The 27,411-nt window shown below is 42.5% G+C and overlaps 3 protein-coding genes across 3 annotated transcripts in view; 1 reads left to right on the forward strand and 2 right to left on the reverse strand.

Moving 5' to 3' along the window:
• Positions 1-10: 10 nt before the first annotated feature.
• On the reverse strand, positions 11-5,405 carry tcaim (T cell activation inhibitor, mitochondrial; the record flags this gene model as incomplete). The annotated part of the gene is given in 15 exon segments (XM_079342760.1): positions 11-49; positions 51-137; positions 139-148; positions 253-362; positions 364-405; positions 407-487; positions 563-612; positions 615-653; positions 928-1,025; positions 1,291-1,413; positions 1,699-1,954; positions 2,032-2,179; positions 2,611-2,743; positions 4,120-4,219; positions 5,285-5,405. Coding segments are annotated over 14 exon segments (1,251 nt in total). The 5' UTR covers positions 4,155-4,219; positions 5,285-5,405.
• Positions 5,406-6,475: 1,070 nt separating this feature from the next.
• gpd1l (glycerol-3-phosphate dehydrogenase 1 like) lies at positions 6,476-13,606 on the reverse strand. Its single transcript, XM_079344229.1, has 9 exons — positions 13,342-13,606; positions 12,243-12,420; positions 12,017-12,157; positions 10,999-11,137; positions 10,491-10,603; positions 9,642-9,878; positions 9,442-9,548; positions 7,620-8,512; positions 6,476-7,254 (listed from the first exon to the last, which is right to left on the reverse strand). Exons 1-8 carry the CDS (start codon positions 13,383-13,385, stop codon positions 8,416-8,418), a joined length of 1,056 nt encoding a protein of 351 aa, XP_079200355.1. The 5' UTR covers positions 13,386-13,606; the 3' UTR covers positions 6,476-7,254; positions 7,620-8,415.
• Positions 13,607-14,465: 859 nt separating this feature from the next.
• LOC306824188 (oxysterol-binding protein-related protein 10-like) overlaps positions 14,466-27,411 on the forward strand; it is a 29,832-nt gene continuing 16,886 nt past the window's right edge. Inside the window, exons 1-4 of the mRNA XM_079344217.1 lie at positions 14,466-14,932; positions 18,540-18,718; positions 20,492-20,565; positions 25,216-25,308. Coding sequence (XP_079200343.1) covers positions 14,706-14,932; positions 18,540-18,718; positions 20,492-20,565; positions 25,216-25,308 — 573 coding nt within the window. The 5' untranslated portion in view covers positions 14,466-14,705. The remainder of the gene's footprint in view (positions 14,933-18,539; positions 18,719-20,491; positions 20,566-25,215; positions 25,309-27,411) is intronic.

Genomic DNA, 27,411 nt, shown 5'->3' on the forward strand with positions numbered 1-27,411 from the left:
GGCGTGTGACTCACTCTTTCCTGCGTTGTGTGCGTTGGCGAGCCTCGGGGGGCGTGGCTCTGGAGGAAGACCTGCAGCTTTGGGGGGTCACACTTAGTCGGGATGAGGAAGTGTCCGGTCTCGTGTAGACTGGGGGTTCGAACGGTCGCTGCGATGGACACGACAAAAAGAGGCATCGCACTTCACTCAACAGCATGTGGGGCTGTGTTAGTGTGTGTGTGTGTGTGTGTGTGTGTGGGGATGTTGCCGTACTTGTCCAGCAGCATGGTGAGGCCCTGCAGGCTGCGGGGATGCAGGCGGAGGGGGCCCGTCAGCAGGCTCTTGTGGAAGGTGCTCAGGGTGCTGTAGTGGTCTGCGATTAAGCTGAACCGGTCCCAGTCTCTCCTTGTGGACCACCTGAGTCCCCGCCCACCAGGAGGCTGATCCGCTCCTTCAGCCAGTCCGTCTGCTGCTGGAGGGCGCGATAGCTGGGCAGCTGCTCAAACAGCTAAAGAGGAGAGGAGTCAGAACAACGGGAGGAGATCAGACGACAGGAGCAGGAGATGTGAAGTGTCTCTGTCACCTTGGTCCACTGATGATGGACGTCCATGGTTCCTAACATGATGTGTCCGAGGCGTTCATCCCTGACTGGTCAGCAAACACCACCTCGTGCCCTGGAGGACCATAAAGGGAGAGTTCAATGTTTTACACATTTACTAAAATTCTGTTTTGTCCATTTCTGTCTATCAAAGCTGCAGGATATAAAAGCAGCTGAAAAAGCAGGTTGAGGTCACATGATCTTTGTTTGGACGGGAAAGCTTCGACATGTGATCACATGACCCATGAACATGTACTAATGGAGAGCTCTCAGAGTGACTGGAGCCGCCCACAGCGAGCGCTCCACGGCGAGTGTGTGCTCGGCCCGCAGACAGGTGACTCTGTTCTCACCTTGCAGGTTGATCAGGGCCTCGGGGTTCTGCTGAGAGAGTCGGCTCAGACTCTGCAGCTGGCTGCACCTGTGAGCCACTCCCCAACTGCGCTGCCACCTGCAACATACAGCCTCATCATCATCATCATCATCATCATGGTGGTAACCCGAGGGCCTCTGTTTGGTGTCTTTACTGAACTTATGCTCACGACTTACAGCTGCGCTCATTCACGAGGCATTCAGGTGCAGAGCAAACGGTCGTAAACACAGGCATCAAGACAGAGGTTCATATGAAACACAGCGACACTATTTCAGTCTTCCTCCCAGGCTGTTCCTGGTGGACAGGCTGGTTCGCAGCCCTCCCTCAGTGCATGTGAGCTTACCTGATGTCCGACAGGTGAAATCTGCTGCACAGTCTCTCCTTCAGTCTCTTCAGCTCCTCTCTGCGAGGAAGACTGGCGCTGTACTTCTTCGTGGCCTCGGGCTCGTTTTTTCTCAGCCACAAGCTGGAGAGGGAACAGGACACCATGTGACCAGATTACAGGGCTGCAGGTGAACGTGTTGAAGATCAAACAGGCGGTTAGATTGCGTCCCATGATTAGAGGATCCAGTCCGTGTTCTGACCTGCGGCTCCTTTTCCAGGATGTCATTCCCCACACTCTCTCTGTCTCTACCTGGTTTCCTACTCTATCCTCTGTACCCCGCCATCTTTAAAAAAGCTCACAAAGAAGCTCCGCCTTGGACGTCAGAGACATTCACCGTGTCTGTGGACAGACTGTACTGTGTCTGACCTGAGGGAGGGCTCCACCCTGCGGGCCTGCTGCAGCTCCTGCTCCGGGTCCCTGAAGCCGGTAAAGCTGTAGTAGCTCTTGTCCCATCGGATGGGTCTGTAGAAAGGCACAGCTGCCCCAGCTGCACCTTTAGCCGTCTCTGAACTTCCCTTCAGCCCCTTCATGTGCTCCACGGGCAGACTGCAGGACCTCAACACGTTCATCACCGTGCTCAGCACGTCGTGAGTCTGCAGGGTGAAACTGACCGAGCGGAAGCCTGAGAAAACCACGAGGGGACGGTTAGATCCCTGAAGACAGAAACATCACAGACAAACACTTTGAATGAAGCTGAACCTGCGGGGAGGTCGGGCTGCTCGTCCTGACTGTCCTTTGTGTCCCGGACGTAAAACGTGAGCTTCATGGGCTGAAGAGAGCGAGAGCCGGGCTTCTGCAGGTTGTCCAGGTAACCATTTAACCTCTTCAGGGAATTCTCGTTCACTTCCTGTAAGACACAACATTAAAGATGGAGCTTTATGCCTCCTGGAAAACCTCAGCATGTGTCAGTGTCGACTTGTTAACTCAGCACATATGAGGGTCGTGGCTGCTCCGTTTATGTACGTTATCATCCTTTAAAATAATGAATATTGAATTATTCTTTCTCCCTCTTTTGGAAATAAAAACTAAACAAGTTGGAAAAACAAAAACAAGCTTGTGCAGTCTGTTGCCATGGAAACTATTAAAAAACGTCATCATTGAATAACTCATAGACGTTAAGACAAACTCAGTGGTCAATAGTCATTTATGACGCTCACAGAGACAATGTGCAGGCATAAAACACGTTTTTCATTTCTCTTTGTTTTTATTCCAATTCGTTCTGAATATCAGAGTCCGTCATTTCCACGCCGCGTGGAAAGCCTTCGTCGAGCAGCGTACCCGTTCTCTGGGATGTTGACCGAAGAAGTCTGGATGGACGGCGAAATAAAAGGGTCTGAGAGCGTTGACGGCTTCTGCTCCTGACAGATACCTGAGAGAGACAAAATGTGCCGCCACGTGTTTCCTCTTCAGCCTGCACACAAAAAGAGAGATACAAGGAAGTGAAGGGAAATCTGCTCACGGATGAAGAAGGATAGAAGTCTCACGGTCAGTGTTCGTGAGGAGTTTTTGTCACATTTAGTGTATAACAAGCTGTCGAGTAAATCTGGATTATTGTCTAATCTACAGTCTCGTGTTTTAAATGTGAGCGATAAACGTTTTAATTACAAATTGTGAGAGGAGTCTTTGATTTTCCGTTGATCTTTTGTGCTTTAACGACAGTATCTATTTCATGCTCCCGACACTTCTGCACACTGAAACCTCCCGCTCTGAGTTTTTTAAGCAGGTCTTTAATATTCTCATCTGTATAAAGGAACAGCCCCAGCTCCTCATATATGCACTGTGCACTAACTGATATTAAACATGGAGAAACATAGGTGACTGTAAAGTTATCAAAGAATAAACAAAGTAGCTAACACTCGATGCATATGAGGACTTATGGTGTGGATCAGGGTCGTCACAGGACCAGATGTGTTTTATTATAATACAGTAAAATGTTCTAGATAGAAATCTAACGATACAGATACCTTTTGAGATATTAGAACAAAAACAGAAGTCCTAAACATCCACTATTGTTTTTATTCACCAACAATAGCAAACTAAGATTTGGTTTGCAATGTTTTGATTGATACTTTCATTCATTAGCAGATTATTCTTCACTATGTCCCCAACACGTTTGGCTGAGATCTATTTATGAAACGATGTAAGAGGATCTGAAGAATTGTAATTCTCTTCACTGGGTTGGAATAATCACTTCCAATGAAGCTCCCCGTCTGATCTCGTGGGTTAAATCTTTACATAACTGTTGAAATGTTTAAACTCCCGGCATACAGTGTGCTGATTAACACCTTTACAAACTTTTTTTTTTTTTAAATTTACATATCGACAGGCCGACCAACAGAACCTCAGATGACAGAGTTTTCATCAGTGAGCGCCTGCCTTGACAAATAAACCTCGAAATAATCTGATTTTAAGTTGTAAACATGTTGTTGTTTTTGGTGGTACGAGAGGCAGCGTTTGAAAACGAAATAGCAGCACGTTCATTTTGATTCTCTATTCTGCATGAGAGCGAAGAGGAGCAAAGACCATGACCTTACCTGACCTTTCCAGGTGAGGTAACGTTATTTTCTACCCGTAGTAGATTTGGTGTACTGTGAGTGTGTCGGCCTCTTTTTAAACACAATCCACTCAATGCTGGGATAATAACGAGATAAATCAAAATAAGAATAAACCAGCAGTTACTACAGACTAGTCATTACATAAAATAATATCATAATCCAAATGAAATATTCTTGTACTGTTTTCCCACCCCTCCTGACTCCTCTTAAAACTTGTGAAAAGCGGTGATACCTGATGGTGTATCTCAGGAGACAGTTCACAGACATCTCTGCTGCTGAATGGCATCAGATGAGCTTTAAATCCTGAAGTGGTCCATCAGCAGATCTGAGGTCTAAAAACATCAAATCAACTGACTGTTAACACGAGTCTGTCAGCAGCACAGTGAAGATGTATTCAGTAATCATGAAGCTCACTTTGATTGAGAATTGAAGGTAAGTACAGAGAGAGATGGAGTCTGATATGTGTCTCATTAGGAACGGTAAATGAACGGATATTCAGAACCTCTAACTGAGGTAATCTTGATCGTACCGATTATTTCGATTCTTTTCAGGGCGGAGTCACGTGACGACTTGTCCAATCTAACACAGGAACAAAAAAACAGATGTAAAAAAAAAAGTTTGCACGAAATGCAAGTTATTTATTTTCTACTTTTTCAGAGAAGTTAAATATTTGTAATTTTGTTTTTAATTATTTCAAATGTTTTTAAACTGTATTTTCTATCCTCTGTGCAGCACTTTGACCTGAAAGCGCTTTACAAACGAATGTATTATTATTATTATTACTTTAAAACTAAGGTGTTGTTTTCATTTCAAGCCATGATTTGATTTCAGTTCATCATATTAAATAAACACAAAACAGTTAATTCACTCTGTCATTAGAAAAAAAATATCCCATCTTTAATGTTTATTTAATGTTAAAATTGAATTTACTGTAGAGATCATGTCAGAGAACTACGAGGGCAAAAACCTAAAACCAAATAATCGTTAATGATCATATTCGAGGTCAAATGTTCGATTAATCGTGATGTTGATTTGAGGTCATATAATGTCAGTCTGTCAGAAACAACTCAAATTAATGAGTTAATATGCAGTTTGTGTTGTTTTATTTTGAACATTAGCTAGACTAAATTCGTTTATTAATGAGGCATAAACATCACGTTTAGCTTCCTTTGCTAATTTCTGTGACTTCTACTCAATGACAACAACAAACATGGCTCCTGTTAGCTCCTGCAGCTAGCATTAAAGTGTTAGCATTCACTTATTGTAAACGTGTCCGTTGTTGTTTACCTATCACGAGCTCGTGAGCACGTTAAAGGTGACAATTGTTCGATTTGAGCTCTGACAACACAAACGTGGACTGTCTGACCTCACCCCAAACTGTTAGCTTAGCTGTTTACCTTTTCCCCACTTCTTCGTCTTCTTCTGTGGTGGTTAATCGCAGCTGTCAAACAGCTCTCACGCGCATTATCGCCACCTGCTGGAGTGGCGTGTGATGTCTTCAAATCAAGACAGGGTAAAGAGCCACTGTATTTCTGTGTATACAAATATATTTTTCCTTTCTGTTGGGTTTGTTCTGCCTCAAAACGTGTATCTTTCTTTATCTGCAGGCTAATTGTTATTCTGTGTGTAGTGGAAAGAGGTGCGTGTGTGCACTCTAACCACGGTGGACCGCAGGCCTGTTTTTGACTTCCTTGTTTGATTGTCCTTAAATGTACCACATTAGTATTTGTAAAATTAAAAAAAATTGATCACAAAAAATATAAATTTCTTGAATTTATTTAAACAGCAAAGATAAACATGAACATGAAATGATCCACTCAAAAAACGAGATCAGAGTAAAGTAACATCATGAAGATCTGTGACCACCTGTAAACTTTTACAGTCGGTTTACACACTGTATGTTAGTCCTTTTTTTAATTCACCACTACAAAAAATATCACAATAGAGAATTTCTTCTTTTTTATACACCCTGAAACACAAACAGGATTAAAGTGTGATTAAATACAGGAATATTACTGAACACTGACCGACCTACAGGTGAAGAGATTACTCAGAAAAAGAACTGAAGCTGCCCATCTGAAGAAAATCTGAGAGACAAGTCATCCACATGAGATGTTTTTAATTTCTTAGAATATAATAAAAACAGTTTGTAAAGATACTATTGTAAGCACTCAAGGTTTAATACTAAAGATAGATAGATAGATACTTTATTGATCCCGAGGGAAATTCAAGTTAAAAAAAAGTTATAAAGATGATCTCTGATGACACAAGTCCTACCTCTCTGTGGTGCCCATGTAAAAAGTTTAAGAAAACGTTTGTTTACTGCAGGTGGATTTAGATAATGAGATCATAACGGAAGAAAAGGACAAAAATCCTCTTTTTCTCTGGGGGTAATGGACTCTCAGATTGAAGGATGTCTATGTTTTGTCCTTCACAGGTTGAAGAGAAATCTCTGCGGTACAGACCTTGTACGCTGGTGTTCTTAAAGGCATTTGATTTCAGACGGCAGGTTTGATAGCACAGGTCCACTCAGGCACATTTAACCTGTTCAAAAGGCGATTTTTATTAATTGTATGTGCACTGAAAGATACTGTTTGAGCGTCTTTATTTACACCGTTAATAATAATGACGTTTGTTTACCTGAGAGTCGGTGAAAATATGAATACAAACCTGTTGTCAAAATGTTGGTACTGGATAGATTTTTAATATCAAAAAGTAACAAATCTTGAAAGGTCACATATTCACCTTCTCTTTAACCAGTTAAAATAAGTCTCAGAGCTCCTCAAAACTTTGGTGAAGTGTGTTGTTGTAAATCCACTCTGATCCTGTATCTGATCATGTCTATAAACCCCTCAATTTCAGCCCTGCTTAGAACAGGCTGTTTCTGTGTCTGTAGCTTTAAATATGTAAATGAGCGGTGTCTGACCACGCCCCCTCTCTGAAAGAGCTCCGGAGCCTCGAGCTTCCTCACTCCATGTCCTATTGTTTTTATGCTGAGAAAGCAGATTCAGAGGGCAGAACAAACACCGAGCTGTGGGAGCATCACCCACCTGGGGGAGGGGCTACTGCCCTTTGTGATGTCATGAAGGGAAAACCACCAAACGGCCTGTTTGAGCACACATTTTCTGAAAAGTGGAGCAGGCAGAAGAGGGAGAGGATGGACTCTTTTCATCATTGGGGGGTTTGTAGACAGATTAGAGACACATTTTGCACTGTATGTGACCTTTAAGAAAACATAACACTATCAGTGATATTTTAGACAAGAGCTGCCACGAGCCTAAAAGAGCAAGAAAACAGCTGTGGTTCATTAAGATTTACTGCTCATTTCAACTGGATTATGGTTGACATTTGACAAGGATTATTTAGTCTAAACCAGTGGTGTCCAAACTTTTTTCCTTGCGGGCCAAAATTGTCGCGTTAGAATCGCTCACGGGCCACAGGGTTTGTTTTTTTTTTAAATATTGGAAGGAACTTTTTGTATTTTGACCTCTTCGAAAAATAATGTAAATACACAATAACTAATTGCAGTGGGAAACTGTTGTGTTCTAATTTTTTTGGAAAGAATAGTCAGGCTTTTATAGGTCTCCCTCGCTAACATGAAAAAGAAAAAGAATGAAATATGCCATCTGATGAGGCCTGGGGCCAAAATCTTCTGATTCTTCGAACAAAGTCAAGGGCCACAAACAATCCACTCAAGGGCCACAAATGGCCCCCGGGCCGCACTTTGGACACCCCTGGTCTAAGCCCTTCACTGTGGGGACGTCTGAAAACTGTGTGAACTGCACTAACTCACTGGCAATGTATGAGAACCTTTTTGACAGTTTGCAGAAGGTTGTCTGCTGTATTTGGTCATGACAAACGAGAAATTACACAAAACTGGTTACCTATGAATTTAAATTTTGTTTTCTTTAAAAAAAGAATCAATGTCCTCTTAGGCAGATCTGTGTTGTTTTTTTTACTGCAGCTCTGTATTTGCTCCTCAAATATTTGTATTTTCACTTAAACTTTGCACTTTGTGTTCTTATTTATTTTTCTCTTTGCTGCTGCAACACTGTTAATGTCTCCTTTGTGGGATGAATAAAGGTTTATCTTATCGTTAGGTTTACTAGAAGCATAATTCTCTGTTAAAGTTATAATGTAGTGAAATCCAAAGTAAATATCTTTATCTTTCGAGAATAATGCTTCTGCACACTGCTGTTAAAGTCCATCAGTTTGACACAATCAGACTTTTAGGTATTCAGAAAAACAGGTGAATCTGTCACTGCAGGATAACACTGTGCTGCTGTAAAGATTAAAGGACGGGCTGCTGTCTTACAAAACAGATTTAGAGGGAACATTTCCAAAACAATAAACAAGTCAAGGTAAAAGATCGTTCTGTCAGGGATAGAAGGACTCAACATTTTGAAGGTCACAACAACCCAGCTGAGCCCAGGAAGGTCTTCAAAACAGACCTCTCCATGTCTGGGTCATTTCAAGTTCCACTGATGTATGAAGCCCTCGCACTCCCCTCCTCTGGTGGTCCCAGGCGTCACATGTGCTCTGGGTGACTCTGCAGGCAGGAGATCATCTCTTGGACCGGCTTCCCCTCGAAACAGATCTGATAGACGGCCGTGAAGAGAGGGAACCTGCACAGAGGACGCACCGACATGACGAGGAGGAGGAGGGATGAAGCATGCCTGAGTAATCCTTATTCATCAAATCCCCGCCCACTTTAAAAGCTTTAAATATATATGTGAATCAATATAATAAAATCCTATTCAGACTCAAACAATGATTCATACACTCGTCTGCATCGCTTTATTTAGAGACGCACAGACCTGATTCTGAAACCATGTCTGATTTTACTCTTCTTTGTGTCTGTTTGTCAAATGAGCAATGTGTCTAAACCCTAAACCCACATAGTCCGTGCAGGCCGCGGTCCATCAGCGCCACGGTTTTGCTCGGTCGGACGGTCCTGCCCCACTGGATCCATTTCTAGAACTTGAGAGCAGCCACGAGCAGCTGTACGCACATCACATGTGAACAACGAGATCACGCGGGAATGAAGAGCAGGACGTGCAAAGAACATGTTGCTTCGTCTTTCTGATGATGATGATTTTTTTTTTTTTTTTTTGTTGCATATTATGATGTCATGTTGATGAAAAATTCCAGCCGGGGTCAGTATATTGTGTTTTATTTTGAAATTTACTGGATGCTCTGTCCGTTTCCTTGCCTGACTTCCTGTCCGAGCTGTTCTTTTCTTTCCCGCTGGATGCAGGCCTGAAGTGAACTCAACGCGGAGCGGAGTTGTGCTGACGGCCGCGGCGCACAGAGTATGTGGAAGTTGTGGGTTAGTAGTCCCTCTACTGTCCTACCAACTGATCACTCACTTTCACATTCGACCATGAAAACACATCACAGTATTATGTTCAATCAAAAACCTCGTCTCTGAAGCAACAGTACGAGCTTGAAGGGCTGCATGAAAGTATTTGTATGACAGCGTTTTGCTGTCATTTAAAAAAATGATTCTAATGGTATGAAAATACTGAAGTAAGACAAAGTGTAGTTCACTGACTTCTCCACCAGGCCCTTCTGTTTCAGGATGTGGTAAACCTCGGCTGAGGTGGCCGGACCCTGAAGCTTCTGACCGTTCAGCATCTCGTTCTCCAGCTGCTCGATGCTCTGAGAGCCGGACAGACGGACAGAAAAGGTAAAAACAGCGTTTATTAGAGAGGAGAGAGCCGAGCGGACGCGTTTAACGGAAACAGTTCTCACCTTCCCTGTTTTAGAAAAGGCCTCCGCCACTCGTCGGTTTCTGCCGCCGTAACATGTGGTGATGAGGTCGGCCACGCCGCAGCTCTCCAGGAAGGTCGCCGTGGAAACGGATCCGTTCTTGGAGAAGAGTTTGGCGAAGGCGATCATCTCCATCAGTCCCAGGCGGATCACAGCTGCCTTGGTGTTATCTCCACACTGCAGCCCGTCACAGAAACCGGCTCCCACTGCGACGATGTTCTGATAGAGACAAACTGACACACTGAGAGAGAGAGCTGAGGCTGGGACTGAAAGTCAGTCAGGTAGCAGCTTGTTTGTTGACAGCAGCACCATCCCTCGTCCAAACAAGTTCATCTCGTGCTCCTGAAATCCAAGATGGTGGAGGCCTGAGATACTGAACCAGTTATCAAAGTCGAGGTGGCAGCTTCACTTCGATGTACAGGATGTGATGTAAAGCCCGACATGACTTCTGACCTCTCTACAGCTCGTTCAGAACGCTGCAGCTCGTCTGTAACTGCTGAACTGAGACATGAGCACATCTCCATGTGAGCTTCTCTTCACTCACTCATCTCCAACATTGATCCTAGTTTGAGCAGCTTTCTGCTGCTGGAGCTTATTAGAAACATGCAGAGGCTTTTTCAGCTCGGGTACAATCACTTCTATCTGAAGCAGTTCCACTTATTTATCATTAAATTATGTTCGGACAGAATTGTCAGCCACAGCGAATGCACCTCACAAAGCTTGAGGTAGATTTTCCTTCCTGTTTAGTTTCCTCACAAACATGACATTTAAACTTTGGTGTTTAGGTTGCAGAACCCCTTTTAGCACCTGTGTGTGTGTGTGTGTGTGTACCTTCAGAGCTCCACACAGCTCCACTGTGTCTGCATCGTCCACCACAGTGATCCTGAAGTTTGGAGTCTGCAGCAGCTCTTTGAACAGCAGCCCGTTCTCCAGCACCCTGCTGCCTGCACAAACCCACGAGTTCAGACTTCATCACATCACTGCTGAAAACACTAAGTAACCTTAGATAACATAGATCCAAACTCTGACATAACATCTGTTGTTTTCTTTATTTCCAAAGACAGCTACCCGAGCCCTTCCAGAGAGGGGGCGTGGCCAGACACAGCTCATTAACATATTTAAAGCTACAGACACAGAAACAGTCTGTTCTGAGCAGGGCTGAAATAGAGTTATGAAACACACTTCACACATGTTGAAGAGGAGCTAGGAGAATTATTTAAATTGGTTAAAGAGGAGGTGACCCCTGTGACCTTTAAAGCGAGGCACATTTGAAAAGCTTTCAAATGATGAATATTCATTTTAAAACTCTTGGATTGTTTCATCTTTGTAAACTTCTCACCGATGGTGGTTTCACAGAATTTCTCAGCCGCCACCTCGTTGGCGATGTTTGCTCCCATCAGGACGCTGATATCGATTCCCATCTTCTCCCGGATGATGTCAGAGATCAGCTTCAGACCCTCAGGACCCTCGTCTATACCCTGAAAGACATAAAGACTGCAGAATTATTTACATGCACAAACATCCTTTTTCACTGCTTCTCCTTCTGATCCAGCACCAGCTACATTTCCTTCAGACCAGTTTCACCCAGTTTCCAAACAGCGGAAGGCTTTAGCAGAATTGTACAAAGACGACTTTAAAGGACCATAACGTTGAAAAAGGGCCTATCAGGTACGATAGTTTTAGTCTGACTTCAATGAAAAGAGTCGACCATCAGTGAGACGTTCTCAGATGCTGTAAGTTACAGTAGTGGTGTTCTTTACAGTCTGGAAACATGGAGCCCCGCCTCCTGGTCTCATCGCCCCCAGAAACAAGTGTACGTTTACTTCTTGTACCTACACTACAAGCTAGTCAGCTGTGATTGCCGCCCGATTGGCCAATAGGAAGGAAGCATGTGGAAGTCATCCAAAGGTTCACCTCCAGTTGGCGTTTTCGCCTCACGATGATTCTAATTTTTCTTCCTCTAAAAAAAAAAAACCATGACTGAAGATGAGTAGTTTGGAACTTGTGAACATCATTGATCATTAAAACAACAGAGGTTGAATCATTATGAAACACACAGTATGAGAAATGATTTAAGTATCGAACATTTTGACAGCCTTAGAGTGTGAAATAATCCTCCTGACGGCCGATGATGAGCAGAACAAAGACTGAAGATGGTCGACTGTTATTCAGTTAACACGTCGCCGAGTGTTAGATCTGAGAAAGGTGCGACTGAAGCACACACACACACTCACATCACACCTCAAAGTGTGTGTTCAGAGTTGTGCGTCTGAGGTACTTTAACAGTGAACACGGTGATAATTAGAAATATTATTTATAAGTGAGAAGGAGGAGCTGACCACGCGAGGTGTCCTCACCTTGATGAGAGTGATTCCTCGAGCTTTAGAGGAGACGCATCCCGACATCTCGTCACACAGTTTCCTGATGAACTGATGAGGAACCACAAACACCAGGAGGTCAGCGCCCTCTGCTGCGTCACACAGCCGCGGGACGGCAACCTGTAGAGCACAAAAGCAAAGACACTCGAAGTGGAGGCTCCAAGGAAAATAAGTTCCCCCTGCCGTCGTCCTTCTTTCCTCTTACCACGTTCTCAGGCAGCTTGTACCCCGGCAGGTATTTGACGTTTTCATGCTCCGTGTTGATGATGTCGGTGAGCTTCCTGCCGTTAACATTCTCCTCGAAAACCCACATCTTCACCGTGGAGGCGAAACACTGCAGCGCGGTGGCGTTCCTACCGATGATGCGGGCGATGGCCGAGCCCCTGAAAAGGACAGAGGAGGTCACGCTGAAAGAGCACTGAACCACAGGGGGGCGCTGTGATACTCAGTAACAGCAATAAAATGAGATGATAACAGAGCCTGTAACAAAGACTGTATAACACATGAACGCCATCCTCAGTGACATCACACACTGGAGTTTCTTCATTTAAGATTGAGAATTTTTTTTTTTTAGTTTACTTCACGTTGCCTGTAAACTGACACAGAATGAGTGAGTTATAAAAAACAAAACATTTCTCTCTGAGCCCAGGTGTAAACTAACAGGAGAAAGATTTCAAAAATAGAAAAGATAAAAAAAAGATTTACAAAACTTATACTCACTGATCCCTCTCATCAAGGTGAGAAGACCTCGCTTGTTCTAAAATAAAAACAGCTCCTCGCTCTAACACAGTAGAGAGACTCTACACAGATTTGGGTAAAATGTTGCGCATGCTTTCTTCGTTTATGAACTATTTAAAAGATAAAATATAAGATACAAAGTGCTCCTTCTATCGAATAAACAGAAAATGTTCCTTTCCTGTAATACAGTGTTGTGTGTTTAGTTAATGAGGTGGCTGAGTGAAGGGTGAAGAGGGACAGACAGGGAGAGGAGACACAGGATCAGAATAAACTATTCAGACATAAACAATACTGTCTTAACCTATAGCACACCTCATTTGAATATCGATCTTAAAAATGCAATAAACTGTCCAGCCCTAATCGATACTATTGGGAAAGGTTTTAGAAAAACTCCTGATCAAAAAGCTGCTGCATGCAAAAAAGAGAGAATTGCACAAGCATGTCGTGCAGTGTGCACGAGTCTGTGCAGCGTGCACGAGTCTGTGCAGCCATGCCAGCAGAGCAGCATGCACCCTTCCTGCAACCCCATCATCATCATCATCATCATCATCATCATCAGTACCTACCAGTTACCAGAGCCGACGATGCACACTTTGAGTGGAGCGGCCATGTGAGCAGCTGCAGTGTGTGTGTGTGTGTGTGTGTGTGTGTGTGTGAGAGAGAGAGAGAGAGAGAGACTGCTGTCTAAAGAAACACCTGAGGAGCTGTCACACACACATGAACGCACACACACGCACTGGGACAGACAGAAGAGAGAAAGGGGACGCGATGATCCCGGGCAACGCGCGTCTTCTGTCGATGACGTCACGGCAATGTCGCACACAAACCTGTCGGGAGTTGTAGTTTCCACGAACCGTTGACGTAACTGCTTTATATTACATAACAGGGCCGACTTCATTAATTATGCATCACATCTTTTGTTCCATTACTTTATCATATAGATGAGGTGTGACGTCACACTGCATGTTTTATGATAAAGAGTATCTTTAATGGGGTTGTCACATGTGTGTTACAGGTAGACCAGGAGGCTGATTGAGTCAGTGTTTGTCTCTGCAGACATATAGGTGCACGTGCTGCTTGTTATGTCTTAAGTTTTAAGTCCAGGTCTGCTTATGAAGCCATATTTTATTTTTAAAGATAATGTGCAAAAAGAATCATCCTTATTAATACAAGCCTGTTGCAATAGTGCAGATGCTTGATTTGCATCTGTTTAATTAGTTTGTTTGCATTCCTACAATCGTGCATGAGTTAAATAGAAAACACTTAGATAGACTCACTAACTGTAACCTAATCAGAAACTGTATGACCTCAAAGGAGGAAATACAGTTTCAAGGTTTGTAGGCTCCTGAAACTATGTCTATCATGGAAACTGATTGCTATTCAATGCTGGACATCAAGAAACAAATAATCCAAATAGTGTGCATGGTGAATTTAAAACATGACTGTGAACGTGTAGGAGTTTAAAGCCTTGTGTGCTCGTTTTAATAATCCATTGGAGTTGCATAAAGCCACAGTGTGATGCATCTCTGATTGTGACGCTCTCTAGTGTTACTGCATTGTTGTGTGTGTGTGATTATGTCCGGCTCGGGGAGGGGGGGACAGAGGGAGTATCCCAGGCTAAGGGGGAGTGACCAACCCGGGATTTCCAAAATAAAAAACGCAGTAACGTCATAAAGGGAGAGAGAGAGAGAGAGAGAGAGAGAGAGAGAGAGAGAGAGAGAGAGAGAGAGAGAGAGAGAGAGAGAGAGAGCACCGCAGTAAAATAGTCGGAATATCCCTCCTGTGTATCACAGAGTCGGAGCGCACTCTCCTCTGCTCTCTGACGGTTTCATCCCTTTTACAATTTCACCTGAATCTGTGAGTTAAACCTCCTCCCACTGCTCCTCCTCTTGTTTACAGCTGAGGAGCATCCTCCACACTCAGCAGCAAGATGAACCGGTCCGCGCGGCAGGAGAAGCCCGGTGGTTGGAGTTCATGCAGGCGGCAGCAGCAGGTCGGCCAGGCTGCTCCAGAGCGCAGAGGGGGGTCCGGGTCCGGGTCCGGGTCCGGGAGCGCGGACGGCGACTCACGACCGCAACACAACACAGCCCGGAGCAAGCGACACCTGGAGGGGGTCCTGAAGAAGTACACCAACCTGCTCCAGGGCTGGCAGAGCAGGTGAGCACCTGAGGGAGGGAGTGGGAGGTGTTGTTTTAATTCTGTAGGGGATTCAGAAAACATATGTTATTATATTGTATAATATCCCTGCTGGATCAAAGCAGTGTATCCCACTCCATCTATATGACATCCATATGTGTGTTACGTCAAATGAAAGGACAACTCTTGAATCTCTTCATATGATCTAGGCTTTATGATAATAACTAAATAAATAAAATATAATAAGAATAATAATAATAATTACATGTTAAAGTTCCCCTTCAGAGGCCCCCGAGGCTCTAGTTGTGTTGCTGTTGATTTGTTGCTCTCTTAGAGTCAAAGGAAATGTAAAAGATGAAATGAAGATGACTCTTAATTCTTAAAATCTTTCTTAAAAACCTCTACGTTTAGATCAGTGATTCTCAACTGGTGGGTTCGGAACCAAAGTGGGTCATGCAGACGATTTTAGTGGGTCAAGAACGAGTGCCTGGGTGGTGTCTGTGAGAGAGGTGCTTGTTTTCTTCTGTTCGAGCTGCATTATATTCAGTGTGTCTCGTGAAGTTGTTGGTGTTGGATCCTGAGGCTGTAGACCAAATGAGGAAGAATGTTTTAGATGCTTAAAACTGAAATTCCAGAGAGAAGCAGATGCCAGTTTTGTCATAGTTAAAATGGAGCACATTTCTTTAAGGGTTTAACTATAGTGGTTTAAAGTAGTCAAGATGCTGCCATATTATTCCAGCAACAACAACAAAAGATGTTGACGCCTGTTAATTACCATGGCAACACAAATGGATCCCCAAGGCACCTAATAGTGGGTCATTTCATTCTTGTATTTTATTAGTCAAGATTGCAAAGTCCTGCACATTATCTAAATTGCAAAAATACATTGACAACTTTTCATCAACAAAACGCTTGCTGCCGGTCCACAGAACATCAAATGTGTGTGCACATTTAAACACAGGATGCTGCTCGGTTTCAACATGTTTATTTCTGTAACTTTGTGGATGATTTTCTCTGTGCACAAACAGAAAAAGAAATGGAGACATGTAAACTCTCAATAAATGATGTGCAAAAATTCAGAATAATACAAATTCTATTTTTATCTTAAAGGGATACTTCACCCATTTACATGAAGCTGTGTATCATTAGAAACATGGTAGTAGAGTTGAATGGTCGTGAATCCAACCCTCATTTTGCCCTGAGACGAGAAAAATCTGTTTTTCTTTGCTTGAAAGTTTTCTTCATGTGATGCAAAAAGCGTCATAGCTTGAATTTCCTTCGGGATCAATAAAGTATCTATCTATCTATCTATCTATCATATTGCATCACATGAAGAAAACTTCCAGGCAAAGAAAAACACATTTTTCTCGTCTCAGGGCAAAATGAGGGCTGGATTCACGACCATTCAACACTACTATGTTTCTAATGATACACAGCTTCATGTAAATGGGTGAAGTATCCCTTTAAGTTTATCAAGCTTACATCCATAATGCGTCTGCTTTCAGGTTTGACTCGGTCAAAAGTAAATACAACATTGTGGTTTCCTTTGTTCTTCAGCGGTCAGGCTTGGTTTGGAGGGAAATGTGGGAGTTGGAGGCCTTTATAATGTTGGGGTGTGGCTTGAACAGGTGTGCAAATGAAGTCAGGTATAGTGATGAAAAGTGGGCGGAGCTTGTGATTTGAACTCTCTTCTGAATTAAATGGGCTCTTTTAAAGCTTCAGATCTTTTTGATAGTATCCATCATTAGAATAAAAGATTGTATTCTTTAAATATGTGGTTTCAAGAAGTATAGAAGTAGGAACATTTTGACAATCTATATTTTAAAGCTTTTACCTGGTCACTAGTGTAATGCAGGTGTAGTTGTAGTGATGTGGCAGGGTTGACTGATGCTGTGGTGGAGGGGCCCCATGTATGTGACCTTTTTGTAGAAACTCTGGATTCCTGGACTGCCCCTAGATTTTAATTTACCCTTTATTTTTGCATTATAGAAATACAGCAATGCACCATGCCACACATGAGGTGTATTATTTCAAACTCTCTCTGCCTTTGTGAAATGACACAAACATGCCCACATGCAGGAATACCAATGTATACAGTATCTCTCTATAAGTCCCATTTTGAGGAACAGTTCTTCAGATCATCCTCCTGTGTGAGCGTTCATGCAGTTTTAATGCTCGGACCGAGTGAATGAAACGAAGCTCAGATGTGTTCACAGAGGAGGTGTGTGGGTGGGAGTCCCACAAACACTGAATGAGTCATCCAGGATCAGGAAAGCCCTGCACTCCTCTCCTGCATCTCAATACTTACTCCCCCTCTCCAGCCTCTCACTCGTTTACTGCCCACCCCCTCTCTCTCTCTCTCTCTCTCTCTCTCTCTCTCTCTCTCTCTCTCTCGTTTACTGTCCAAGTGGATCGATGGGAAAAGCATCCGAACGTGTAATGAGATCCGTGATCACACTTTGACAGTGTGTGCTGTACTTACTTCCTCTCAAACAAACACACACACACACACACACTTACAGCACTGTACTTGGCTCTTGCACTCAGAGATAGAAGATAAATCAAAGTGTGTGTGTGTGTGTGTGTGTGTGTGTGTGTGTGTGTGTGTGTGTGTGTCAGCAGGTTGCATGTGTTTCTGAAGATGAACTTAATACCTCCTTCGGGCCTCCGTGTGTGTCAGCCTGAGGATGGAGGACGCTGGTTCATTTTTGTATCTGGTCCCTGATTGTTTTTTTTTATTGTTGTTCTCACTCTGTCTGAGCGGATTCTTCTGCGGTCGACACAGGACACACATACACTTTAATGATCACAGTTTTTTGTCCCCGAGGACGGCTGCAGCCGTGACAACTTGTCAAACTTACAAACATCAATATAATCCTGCTTTCACATCATTCGACTTACAGTGTATGTGTCATTGCAGAGAGCCTCTTCATTCAATGCCAGAACCTTTATAGAATGAGGAGCAGAGGGGGTGTCGAGTGGTGCTCGCATGGAGCCTATAGATCCGCTCAGTGGACTATTGTCTTTGCCTACAACACTCATGACTGGGCGACATCTTTGTCTCTCCAGAGGAAGTTGGAATTGATTGCTAGTGGCTTTGTTCAGTGTATCACACACCAGCACAAAGCAGCCCTCTGAAACATGATGACGGGATGTGATGTACAGTGCGACCACATACCATACAATCATTACTATACTATTTGACATCACTATTACACATGAGAAGTGGCGATTCTTGGGTCTGTTGGGGCCATTTACAAAAATTCATTGAGTGCTTTTCACAGCAATTATGCATGTGACGCTTATTTGCAAAATGTGCACATTTTGAGGGCGTGCTGTGTTTAAAGGACATCAGCCGCTGGGGGCCCCCTACTGGCCCGGGGCCCCGAACAATTGCCGGCCTTGCCTGTTGACAAGCAGCGCCTCTGCACATGAGATAAGAGCCGACACAGCAGGATACGACATGTTCCTTATGATAAGATTGCAATACCTTCGTTTGGATATGACATGATAAGATAAGATGCAATCATCAGGTAACGCAGCGCTGACCGAACAAGAGCCAATTAAAGATATGTTCTTGTTCATTAGAGTTCTGTCTCTCTGTTTTCTCTCTCTCTTCTCTTTGCAGATATTTTGTTCTGGACCCAGAAGCCGGCCAGCTTCAGTATTATCTGAATGAAGTCAGTAAAAATCAGAGACCCCCCCGAGGGTTCCTGCCCCTCCTTGGAGCGATGGTGGTCTCCAGTGACAAGTTCCAGTACATGTTCACGATCAAATCTAGTGCTGGGGATACTTACAAACTGAGAGGTGAGAGATGTGTCTTTGTGTTCAAACCACAGGGAATCATCTGATGTCACGTGTGCTGTGTAAAATCCAAATATAGATACGACAACAAAGCAGATTCAGTATATTTTTAAGCATCTAAGTTTGCGTTTGATGCAGACTGAATTGAGGATGTCGGAGTGCTCATGACTGAAGCTTTTAAAGAGTTTCAGAAAGTGCAGAGAGACACGGAGAAGTGGGCCAGATCTCTGGGGAAAACGTCTTGTTGTGCAGTCAGATGTCAGAATAGGACTGTAAAAAATAAGACATCCATTTGCATAAAATACCGTCGTCAAACCGTCGCCTTTTTAAACAAAACGCAGACGTCCACAAAACATCTTCCATATAGCTGCGGTCGATCCTCAAATGCACCAAAAACCATGAGACAAATGTGTATTCAATGTCCTCAACATTCACAAAGAACAACATTGAATGCTTGAAGAGATTTCTATGCTACAACAAGGTTTTCTGAACTATAGACACTGGGTGTATGAAGAAGTATGTGCACACTGTAATTTTAGCCATGTGGTTGGATCTTTGACCTGCTGACAGGACAGAAAGTAAGGACCAGGAAACCCTCCCCTTATTGCTACGTGTTAGTTTGTTACTGTAAAACAACTTCAGCTAACAAACATTTAAAAAGACATTTAGCTGGTCCTTACTTTATGACGCTAACTGAAGCTACTACATTGATATAGCAACCTTTCTGCCACCTTTCATCACTGTGTATGTACAAACACAAAAAGGGTCCATGCTTTTTGTTTTGTGCAGATATGTGAATTTAGGATAGGATAGGATATAACTTTATTGATCCCCAATGGGGAAATTCGGGCGTTACAGCAGCAGCAGCAGAATCAAAAACAAAAAGTCAAAAAATGGAATAAAATAATAACATAAACATAAATACAATCCAGGTAGTAAGGGAGAGATATATACAGAGGACTATAGTGTGGTGGACTCAGCAGGACAATGAAAAAGATAATAATAATAATAATAATAATAATAATAGTTATTATTATTATTATTATTATTATTATTATTATTATTATTATTATTATTATTATTATTATTATGTATAGGTGTTACTACACATAATATGTAGTATGTAGGTGTATGTAGGTGTTACTGTTTACTGCATTACAATGAGAAAATACCAATTTTTTTTTAAACAAACATCGATAAAATCACGACTAATATTGGGTTATTTCTTGTTTTTGATTTGCAAGATTGTAAGCAAACTTCAGCACACTGTTTACATTACACACACACACACACACACACACACACACACACACACACACACACACACGCACACACCTACACACACATTAGCAGCTTGACATTACTGTACATGACATCTCTCTTTCGTATGCCGAAGCCTTCGAATGAAAACACAACTGAAGATCTCAGATATATTTTTTTAAAGGTTACCGATACGATCGATAATTGAAACAACAGAGATGAAATCATTTTAAATATGTAGTATCAAAAAAGTGTTACAGTGTCAGAACATTTGACAACCTGGACAGGAAGTAGCGTCACGTCAGTTTATTTAAACTAACTGAGGAATGGTTGGAAATAAACAGGAAGAAATAAGAGGATTAAAAAGCAATCGTGATAAAAGGTCATGAACCTGACAGTATTGCACAACAATGAAAACTGTATGTAAGTATTATGTCAGAGACAGGCAGCAGACACACATACATAAACACACACACACACACACACTCTGACACTGTGTGATCTTCTTCCTGTCAGCTCTGGACGCTCAGCAGCAGGAGTTATGGATGACTCAGCTTCAACTGTGCTCCAGACGCCACTCTGACAGCAAGGTACACACACACACACACACACACACACACACACACACACACACACACACACACACACACACACACACACACACACACACACACACACAGATAAATGCTCACAAACTGACACTGAAACTAGGTTATAAAAACATTACTGTTTCGAACTGCCTGCAGTCTGGCGCCAGAGTCTAATTTTGCATTTTGGAGACATTTTCACTCATGTCCTTCTAAACATTTCAGACAGGCTGTCTATGACGTCTTCCTGAGAACACGTCACTCACAGCAACCTGAGAGAGGGGGGCAAGAGATTATGTGAAAAAGAAGAAGTTCGCATGAATTTTGTTTTGCTGTTATTTCAGTGCTCCATGTCGTTGGAATCTTTCATCGTGACATTAAACAAGTGGGGAACATCCTGGTGTTCAGAAAGCGCCTCATTAGTGCACAAGTATTGAAACGTACTGGTTTGCACGCTGGTCACATATTTTGACGGCCATTTCCAAAAAATGAAACATTGGCTCACCTGACTTCAAGCTGAAATTTAGCTCTGAAAAACATCTGTGTGGAGTTGTTTAAAAAGGTTGTTTAATCGATTAGTGTTCAAACATGCAAAAAAAACGCAAGAGCTGTCAGGACGTGATGTGTGAAAAGCCTTAAATAATCATCATTACCTAGCTAGGATAGCCGATTGTTTTTTGTTTCCAGTGAGGCTTAGTTTGTCCATGAAAAGAGAAGTTACAGTTATAATCACATATTCACTCCTGAACATCTGGCAGACTTTCCTGAAATGTTTCTGAGTCGGGTGTTCACACCTCGCCCGAGGATTTTACAGGAAAAATGTAGTTGGAGGCTAACAGGAAAAACTGCAGGTAAATTCAGGTCCTTGTATTATCTATACTGCTTTTCCAATTCAGGGCCACAGCGGGCTGAAGCTGATCTCAGCTGTCATTGGACAGGATGCACCTTGTACTGTTCGCCAGCCAATCACAGAGCTGACAGACAGACAAGCAGACACACTCACATTCGCGCCCTCAGACAATCCAGTCACCACCACAAAAACGTCCAATACATTCATCAATTTATTTATCTGTATAATAATGTTACACATAGCTTTTCTTTTTGTTACACATGGATTTATATCTACATCTTATTTTTTATAAATACTTGCTTTTTTTAAAAATCGAGCCAATGCAACAAAACGTCGCTCTTATCTGCACTCTAAAGTCCAATTTGATTAACAATAAAGAAAGTCTATGTCATTTCAGTGAGTCAAACCAGGATGCTTCTCGTCGTGAGGCAAAACCGTTAACCAGTGTCAAACCGTGCAGCCGTAAAATCAGAGAGAAGAATATATCAGATTGCTGTCACACATGCAGCTCAATTAGGAGAAAAAAAAAAAACGTAGGTCAGTTTTCAGGACTTCTGTTCAAGTCTGAGAGCATCAACAGTCTCTGTTTGAACATAAGTTACACGTGTTGAGATTGTGTGACACAGAAAGGGTTGTTATCTGCAGAAACTAGCTTGTCACTGTTGTGTTATTCTACGAGGCCAGTCTGGACTTTAAATTGAACCTCATCCTTCAGAGTGGACTTTTATGCATTGATCCTCTTCTCCTCTCCACCCTCTTATTGGATTATAGCTCCTCTAAATGTTGGGAGAAGTGCTCGGTCAGACGGGCCGCTTTGGTTTCTGGACTTAATGGACCAGACTTCATTTTCATCCTGTGCATGTTGAAGTCCCTCTGCTGTATTCTGCTTATTCAGCCTGCTTTCCTCCTCTGAGCTCAGACAGCTGAACGCTCAGTGATGTGAGCGGAGTAAAGTGCTTCCTGTCACTGCTTCCGTCCTTCTGGAGACCTCGCAGTGACATCTGAGTTTGATAAAGAGGAGAGGTGACGAGGAGAGCGTGGTTTATTTATATTTTGAGTTGTTCTGAGAGAACTTCACTCTGGTGGATCAAAGTCAGCTCAAAGTTTTGCTCTTGAACGAACGCAGAGTTTGTTGTCGTTACACACCTCCCTCTGAACAGGCTGTTTGACAGAGGGAACAAGCAGGGCATTTATTTTGAAATTAAACGTAATACTTTTAAATTGGCATCAACATTTTCATCACTATGTGTGCAAATGTATCACTTAATTTATGCACTTTGATTACCTTATCTGCCTCTTTCACCCTTCACTAAACATCATGAGACGGAAAGTCATTTACAGATGTACTGGAACATTTCTCCCTTGTGTGTGTGCACGAAACATATTTTCACAGAAGCTTATTAACAAACTATTACAGAGCAATAAATCCTCCTCAGCTCTCCAAATGTCAGCGTGTCTCCATCTGTGTCTGCAGAGAGAGAGAGAGAGAGAGGGTGATGGGTCTCTCTGATTTCCCTCTCTCTCTCCAGTTTTAACTGTGATGATCTTTGTTCCAAACAGCGAGAGGACAAAAAGAGCTTATGCAGCACATGAATACATTTATAATACGAGGATGTGAATCAGCTGGCTGCAGAAACAGACTCGTCTGTCAGTCCTCTGTCTGTTCACTTTCAGACCTCTCCCTGTGCACTCCCTCTCCGTCATCCGTCTGACATGCTGAAATAGAATCTGCTCTCTCTAACAAAACATGCTGGAAGGTTAAACCTGCAGAGGCAGAATTGCACGAAAGAAAATGCAGTTTCTAAAGTGTCCACTTGAGGCTAGAAAAAAATGTATTCCCACAGAGCCTGAGTGTGGAAATGTCAAGTTTTACAACAGGTTTATTTTCTCCACCTGGTGCAAGAAAAAAAAAGGCAAAGCACAAAGATGTTTGAGATGCTTTATGTGACATGGATCAAACCAATCAGAGAGTCAGCTCAGTGTTACCTTTAAGAGCCAGGTGCGCCTTATTAACATGAACGCAACCTCTCTCCTTCCAATGCTGAACACACACAGGAGGACGCTGTTTGAAATATGTTGATGGCAGGACAGAGTAATGCATTATGGAGAGTTTGCTTCGTGCAGGTGAACCAGGGATCAGAGGTAGAGGGGAGCGACCCTTCATGTCAGACCTGCCTGGAAGGTTTTTACAAAACTACGGAGACAAAGTTTAAGCTGGTGATATTGATTGGAAGGATTTCAATGTGTTATATCTGTGGAAGAGTGTGCGTGTGTGTGCGTGTGTGTGTGTGTGTGTGTGTGTGTGTGTGTGTGTGTGTGTGTGTGTTTTGCACACCGGATTTGAACTGTAATCACACTGTGTCTTGTTTTAGCTCCTCTCTGTTGAAGTGAGATGATGACTCAGCCTCTCCTGAGAGTCTGACATGTGAATGAGGAGCAATATCCGGCTGTGGGTTTGTAACTGAGAGAGTCTGAGTGTGTGTGTGTGTGTGTGTATGTGTGTGTGTGCTTGATTTAAATCCTCCTATTTTGCAATGAGTGACTTCAGCTTGAACCCTGATTCCTCACAGACTTCAGTGTGTCTGCACATGATACTGTAGGCAGGTGAGGGAGGCCGCTGACACAATAAGAACTACTCTCTCTCTCTGTCTCTCTCTGTGTTTAAAAAGGGGACTCAGGCTTTTGATTTTTAAAAGTAAAGTTAGTGCTGGAGTGGCCAGCAGAGGGACCATCACCATGCTGAAGTGTGAAGCTCTGCATGGGTCTGTAAAGCTTTCTGCGTTCTAACCTCTCTCCATGTTTCAAAAGCATCTCCAACATTGATCCTAGTTTGAGCAGCTTTCTGCTGCTGGAGCTTATTAGAAACATGCAGAGGCTTTTTAGCTCGGGTACAATCACTTCTATTTGAAGCAGTTCCACTGCCCGCTTCCATCGCTGCAACACCTGGCATATCATATCAAGGGGCGAGGGGTGAGATGCAAAACTGCCGTTTGAGGGTGCATTAAAAACGCCTACTTCTCTAGTCGTATCAAAAATAAGACTGTAAACTTTAATTCTGTGATTTAATACAGTAGATATCTGACACATTGGTCCTTTAATCATCTCTGACGTCGTGCACTGTGAAATGCGTTTTCTATGAATTCATTAGGCATCGCCATAAATTATTCTTTTTTTTGTGCTAATGCTACCAGTGTTTAATGACTGAATGGAGCTCTTAGCTGATTGTGTTCCCATTTAAAGGATAAGGAAAAGGCATTTTCAGTCATCTCAATATTAAGATGCCCTATTTACATTGGCAACGAGTAAAAGCTGACACCACATGACAAACTGACTATTTCTGGATTGTCTAGGACTTCTAATTTTGTTCCCGTGTTATTGAAACAGGTATCACTAATGTTTGAATTTGATGAACATGTCTGAGTTTTATTTGACAATCCAAAGCCAGACATGATTTGTATTGATACCTTTGAATGGTGAAAGTCTGACACCCTCATACTTTTGTTTTTTGCTTTGAAAGTTGGAGAGTCTGGATTGTTCCTAGTTAATGGTTCCTAGTTAACTTGAATTTCCCTCGGGATCAATAAAGTATCTATCTATCTATCTATCTATCTATCTATCTATCTATCTATCTATCTATCTATCTATCTATCTATCTATCTATCTATCTATCTATCTATCTATCTATCTATCTAATGCTGGGACGTTAAGCTCATGAATATCTGTTTTTTTTTTTTCAAACAGTGAGCTGTTACCATGACGCTGACGTTAACTGGGTCATCGTGTTTTTCTGTCTGTGTGTTTAGGCGATGAGTCCAGCTGAAGGGCAGCAGAAGAACCTGGTGAACTCTGTCGAGTGTCTGGCCACTCGAAGAGGACCGCTCTCAGCTCTGGATGAGGTAACAACACATCATGTTACCGTGTGTACACCATCGCCAACATTTCAGTACCACAGAAGGGACCAAATATTTAGTTTGGAGCTCAGTGGCAAAGGGGTGTGGGTTTGATGCGTGACTGTATTAAAAAAGCAAGAAATGTTTATTTGATATGTAGAATTACTCAAATTGTAATATGAAGTAAGTTTACACATTTCTGTTGTCGAGTCCATGTTTACATCATGTTTACGTGGGCTTTAAGAAATATAGTGAGAAGCTACGGGCTAACTAAAAAGCGCTAACACAACAATGCAGGACACAGCTCGAGCAAAGAACAAAGATGGCCGCCAAACAGCAGTTTGTTTTGTGCTGATGCTCAAGGGCGACATCTACTGGATGAAAAAGTCAAACTCAATCTTCCTTTAATGAACCTTTTTCACCACATATGAGGATCATTTTAAGAAGCCTATTTCTATTACAGACAGGGAATGAAAATGTCATCATGTTGCTTAAAGATGTTATATGCTTTTATATTTCATAAATATTTCCATTATTTTTGTGTTATATTATTTCTGTATTAGCAATTATTATTATTTTTTTTTTTTTACTATATTTCAGTTTTTTATTCGTTGAAAAAGTAACAACCTTTTTTTCCACATGTCCAGTACGTACAGCAAAATGTAAAGACAACAATATCTTTGTCTTTTGACTAATTAGAACCCTACTGTATGTGTGTGTCTATGGCAGACGAGAGTTTCCTCGGGTCTAACAGGAACAAATCAGGTATATTTGGGATAAAGATTTATTTACAAATGTGTGAACACAACCCTGATTGAATCTGCATGCATTCACGTTTCAGAGATGTTCAGGAGTTGTGTGTGTCTGTGTGAAAGTTTAGAGAGAGATGATGGAAGGAGGGAGCAGAGTGGGAGGGGGAGAGAGATTAGTTTGAATTTCCTGTGGATTGCCAGAGGAAATCCAATTTAGGTTTGGAACTGCTCCTGAGAGTTTGCTCTATTGCATCAAAAGGTGAGGAGCTTTTCCTGCCCATATTGCATTCGACACCAGTGAGAGCATGACCTCCTTTTTACCTTTGTTTAATGGTGTCTATATCAGCTGTCACCTGGCTCAGCCTTGTGCTCTGAACATGAGGAGGTGATTGGTGTGCAGTGAGTGGTCTGTGTGCAAAGGGAAACTAAAGTGGACCTTTCCAGTCCTGCCAGTCTGTAAATACAAGAGACTCTGTTCACACATGTTCAGTCCTTTTCATGTGTCCATGTCTAACGCCTATAGCGTGGTCACTTGCAATAAAGCCCCGTTGGGCAAACCTGAATCAACAGAAACATTTTCTGAAAACAAATAAAAGAAAGTATTTGATTTGAATACGATCTGATGAAATCCTCGACTGTATACAACATGGACGTATCTTCTCAGGGACATCACCCTTTTGTTTCTGACGAGGTGTTATGAAGCTCAATGTCTGCAGCTTGTCCCTTATGCGGCTGCTCGCCTCCTAACAGGCACAAAAAAAGGGACTACATAACCCCTGTGCTCGGTTCTCTCCACTGGCTTCCTGTTCGCTCCAGGATTGATTTTAAACTGCATCTTCTGCCTTTTAAGTCAGTAAAAGGCTCAGCGCCTCACTACTGAAGTGAACTTCTACATGTTCATATTACATCCAGAGCACTAAGCTCCTCAAACCAGCTGCTCCTGGACGTGCTCAAAACTAGGGGGCGACACTTTGGAATAAACTTCCTGTTAATTTAAGATCTGCTGCCACAGCTGAACAGTTTAAGTCATTTTTAAAAACCCATTTATTTGACTTGGATTTTACCTCCAGTTGAGTAAATGTGCTTTTACGTATCTTTATGATGCTTTGTATGAAATATATTTTACTAAACTTACTGTACAGCACTTTGGTCCACCTTGGATGTCATACATGTGCTATATAAATAAAGTTACCGCTTTGTTTTAAGTTTAAAAAACAAAGCAGTAACCTCCACATTCACTGTCTTTCCGTGTCCTGACATATATGGACACTGGTTATCTGGAGTTGTCGACAACCAGAATCCACGGTGCCAGAGAAGCAGCCGTCAATACCTGGGACACTCTTTTAACTCTGTGTGC

The sequence above is a fragment of the Symphodus melops genome (assembly GCF_947650265.1).
Source record: "Symphodus melops genome assembly, chromosome: 5".
NCBI classification, from domain to species: Eukaryota; Metazoa; Chordata; class Actinopteri; order Labriformes; family Labridae; genus Symphodus; species Symphodus melops.